Consider the following 4,653-nt stretch of genomic DNA (forward strand, 5'->3'; position numbering starts at 1 on the left):
CCCAATCATCTGGTTTCTCTTCTGCTGTTTGTGCATTTTGAATTATGCTTGGTAGTCTATTTATGCCCTATACTAAGGCAGAAGTGGGCACATTTTATGTTTTTAGGGACGGGAACTTGGTTTTGGATGACTCGAGATGCTGACAGCAGAGTTGGGTTAGCTTTTTAGCAAATATAGGTAACAGATTTCCTTCTTACATCTTTCTTCTCCTGTTATCCCTACCACCATTCCTGAGACTTTGGGAGCAGAGTGCCTCAGGTGGCCAGGGTAGACTGAGGATGCTGGCCCCTGAGTCTTTTGCGGAGGGTAGTGACAAGCTGTGGGATGTCTGGACGGATACAGTTCCCTTGGAGACTGGCTGCCTGAGCTAGCTGGCTCCTTTGATTCTCCTTTTCATTTTCTCTCTTGAGAATCAGTAACGCATCTTCCCTTCCATGGCTTTCAGCCGTCACTGAGCATTCTTTCCTAAGCCACTGTTGAAGTCAGTCTCAAAGGTCTTCCTTACTTCTGTCCTTAAAACAGGGACATTAACATTTGAAGTATTTTATGGTGTTTAGTTTGGAAAATTATGTCTCTTTTTCCTCCTATTTTTACCTTTTTAAAAATGGAGAATAAATTTACATATTGTTAGAATGGTGATACTCAAGTCCATTTTGGTGAAAACCACCAATTCAAGTCCCATCTCAGTGACTCAGTGTGAGAACTGGGAGATGGTAGTGAGACACAGAATTGGGTCTTGGAGAAAGGTATGGGTGAGTAGGCTGGCACAATAGTAACAGGTGGTAAAGGGTGAGGACCGAAAGGTTGAGGAGAGAGGTGGAGGGTTGAGCAGCACATGTTAGGTAATGTTCAGAATATATTGCGACGTCAGCCTGGTCCGAGGTTGCCCGTGGGAGAAGTTTCAAATGCAGGATTCCTTCTCAGGACACTTGTCACAAGTACCTGGTAACTAGGACTAAGGTATTGTATTTGGACCTTGTGGTTATCATAATGACTAACATGGGTGTCCTATTTTGAGGGACAATAATCTTAAAAAATATTGCTTTGTAAATTTCAGATACTTGATACATTTAAGTTCTTGTTTTAAATACAGAGCAGACTTTTAATTTGATAAAATAAAAATGGGCTGTGTTAATTCCATTTAAAGTTTTAAAAATAATTTAAAAACATTTTATTATGGAAAATTTAAAAATATCATCATAGAATGATATGATGAACCTTCATGTACCATAGCTTCAGTAGTTATAAACCTGTGGTAGGTCTGATTTCATCTATTGAAAAAAACAAACCGTTTGCCATGGAGTCGATTCTGACCCATAGTGACAGTATGAGACAGAGTAGAACTGTTCCATAGGGTTTCCAAGACTAAACATTTTTAAGTGTAACTGAAAATGAAATCATAAGCTATTGCATTTCCATATATACAAGTCATTAGGGTTTTTTTTTTTTTTCTTTATTTCATACTTACAGATGCATTGTTATTTCCACAGTGAATATATGAACATTATACTTCATTGATTGATTTTATATCCTAAAAAATTTGCCCTTTTAATTTTGTATATGCTGGATTGAGAATATAAGGAAAATTAAATTCCTGGAATAAGTGTGTTCTTTGTGTTCAGTAGCAGCTAAATTTTTTTGTATGTCAATATTAGCATAGTTGCCTTCTTCTGTAATTAAGTGCTACTTTAACAAACAAAGCAGTAAGTTTAAAAATGTATTTCTGAACTCTTAAGTCTCAGTCCAGAGTACTGTGGTTTTCCATTTATACTTCATTGGTATATTCCACAGTCAAATTACACTTGATGTAATTTTCATTTTATATTATCTTTATACATGACAGTGGCAAGTATTTTTGTTGTTCTAACTGATAAGTAGGAACTAGTGAACTGTTGCTTGTTCCCAACGCAGATGTATTCTGAGGGGTTTCAGTGTAGTTACAGCCTTGTCCACGTTTGCCTGCCTTTGTGATCTTTGTCATTCGTTTACAGTACCTGATATTTGTGTATGTGCCAGAAAGCGTCTTTTTTTTTTGGTGTCCTCTAATTCTCAACTGTGTTCTCTCATGGATCTTTTACCTAGTGTCTGGGATAAAATGTCAGTAATTCCACACATTTTATTATATTTCTTTGTAAGTGAATCCCAATTGTTATTATGTCTTAGATGTATTTATTAATCACTTCATATGTATTTCTAAATAATAATTTCCTCTAACTCTAGCATATAATTCATTTTGGCTACAAATGTTAAAGTAAAAATATGACAAACGTGCTGAAATTTATGTCTGTGTAGTTTATTTTGTTTTAATTTCTGAGTATAATAGTGATTGTAATGGCTCAATGCCTTGTTTAGCTGATGTGTTCTTATATCATAGGACTGTTTTTGCCTTAGTTATATTTCTAATAAGGTTGTTCATTCAAGTAAAGACATATCTGTTGTGAAGTTAGCTTGGCAGTCTTGCTTGCTTTTTGAGTTATTTCCTTCTTAGTTTTTTTTTAAATGTAAAATTATCAGAATTGCCAAAAAATTATTTCTTTCTCTTCTTCCGTTTATGTTTTGAACCGTGATGGATATATTAAAGTCAAGCTGCCGTTGAGGGTTGTTTTTTGGTCTGAACATTTTGAAAATACACCTTGTGAGATTTTACTTCTATGATATAAGTATATTGCCAGTAAATGAATCCATGTTCTTAGCTCTTGCATAATAAGCTGGGTTGTTTTTATGTACCGCTAAGCAATTCCTCCTTTCACATTTCTCTGTTTCCACACAGGTCCCCATGCTGATACCGCCAGTGGATGCCAGAACTTGCAGTGTGGTTTTCGGGCCTGCTGCCGCTCTGGCGAGTGACTCTTGACTTCTCACCTGTGTCTACTTCATTTACTGAGCAGGCTTCCTTTCATGCACTTTACTTGTAGCACATTTCTGGTGTTAACCATCCCTTCCTGAGGGTGACTTGTCTTGGCCCTATTTCTTACAACCTCAGAAATTGGAACTCACCAGTCAATTGTATAGAGTTGCTTCTCTTGCACACCCTATTGTTGTTGCATAAGGGGATGAGGTTTTCTTTATAAGGATGAGAACACTTGTAACAGATTTCTTTTAAATGAAGATAAAATCCTTGGAAAAGAATGTCACTAATGCCATGCCACTTAAAGTATTTTTCAGATTTTCTTGAGTTTGAAAGTCAGGAGATTATTGGTTCTCTTTCCACATAAACACTGTACCAGGCTTTGCAGGTTTTTCAGATGTACATTTTGGAAGGTTTATTTTCAGAGACCGTACATTGGGGAAACCGGTCTCTCTCATAATGTTTCCTTTTTTTGAACAATTCTCAGAGGGCCAATACAAGCATACCACACTTAAGATTCTTGAAGATTCTAGAATAAGTTGGTTTCTTGGTGTTAGCTTGGTGAGCTAGCAAAGCACCATTGTATTTGTGTTTGTTTTCTTCCAAGACTTCAGGTCCCTACTACTGTTCATAAATTGCCAGATCGACTGGGGAGGGGATGGATTTTTAAAAGTTCCACAGTTATTTGAAGAAATGTATAAATAAAATTACTTTGAGGACTTTACCAAGTAAATAACTTTGGTGTTTCGGTTTGGTTACTGAACCTCAATCTGGGTTTATGTTAGTGTAGAACACTACTAAACATTTTGTCTTTTGATCTCCTGTGAAATCATGACCCTGACAATTAAACACTTTGGGCACACACCTAATTGTGTTGAGCTGGATCTCCTTTCTTCGTATTATTTGTGCTCCACTCAGAATTTGAATTTGTAACTTTATTTTCGTTGCTTTTTGAAAAATGAATGGGAATGGACGTCGACCATTCAGAAAGGTACAGACTGAGTTAATTGTATGTCATACCAGAAGAGAACAGCAGGGACATGTCATGTATTTTTATGAATGCTTACAAGGCTGTGGGACGGAAAGGAATCTCGGAATCTTGTCTGCGTGACTCCAGGTGTTTGCGTCATTGGTGGGGAAAGGGGATATGGGGGAGCTATACTGACATTTCTGTTCATGGTAGAAGAAAGCTCTGTTTGAGACGGAGTTGCGTAAAGATAAAGGAAGAGCCGTTAACCTTCTGGGAGAAGATCAGCTCTATGGGAGGCTATCAGACCACATACTCTTGATATTTCACCTTGCCTTTTTGGTCCCATTGGTGTTAGCATTTGTAAAATACAACAGGGACCACTGCGTGTTTCTTGCATGTAGGGTAGGACATGTGTGTAAACTGCCATCTTACTTTCTGAGTTCTTAAGCTTAAGAAAGGAGCTCGGGTGGCATAGTGCCTGAGGCGTTTGTCTACTAACCAGAGGGCTGGTGGTTCAAATCCACCAGCCACTTCTAGGAAGGCAGGCGGTTGGGCAATCTGCTTCCGTAGTGATACTGCTTCGGAAACCCAAGGAGGGGTTGCTGTGAGTCGGATCCAACTCCACGGCGGTGCGTTGCATTTGTTGCAAGCTTAAGAAGTCTTGTCCCCTGTGGCACCACCACACTCATCTTCCTCGTCAAATTCTGGCCTGAGTACAAAGAGCAGCATAATTCCTTGATTTCTTCAGAGTGCTTGGAATGAAATTTGAATTTAGTGAGCAGTTTCAGGAAAGAAGAAGCTCCTTTGTGTAAGGTTTACCATTTTGTGAGCCCTA

The 4,653-nt window shown here is 38.1% G+C and overlaps 1 protein-coding gene across 1 annotated transcript in view; it reads left to right on the forward strand.

Moving 5' to 3' along the window:
• FBXL5 (F-box and leucine rich repeat protein 5) overlaps window positions 1–2,847 on the forward strand; it is an 87,906-nt gene extending 85,059 nt beyond the window's left edge. The window contains exon 11 of the mRNA XM_007950076.2: window positions 2,771–2,847. Within this exon, the coding sequence (XP_007948267.1) occupies window positions 2,771–2,847 (77 nt within the window). The remainder of the gene's footprint in view (window positions 1–2,770) is intronic.
• Window positions 2,848–4,653: the final 1,806 nt, after the last annotated feature.

Source organism: Orycteropus afer, unplaced genomic scaffold (assembly GCF_000298275.1).
Source record: "Orycteropus afer afer isolate SDZICR_OR568_19922 unplaced genomic scaffold, OryAfe1.0 scaffold00262, whole genome shotgun sequence".
NCBI classification, from domain to species: Eukaryota; Metazoa; Chordata; class Mammalia; order Tubulidentata; family Orycteropodidae; genus Orycteropus; species Orycteropus afer.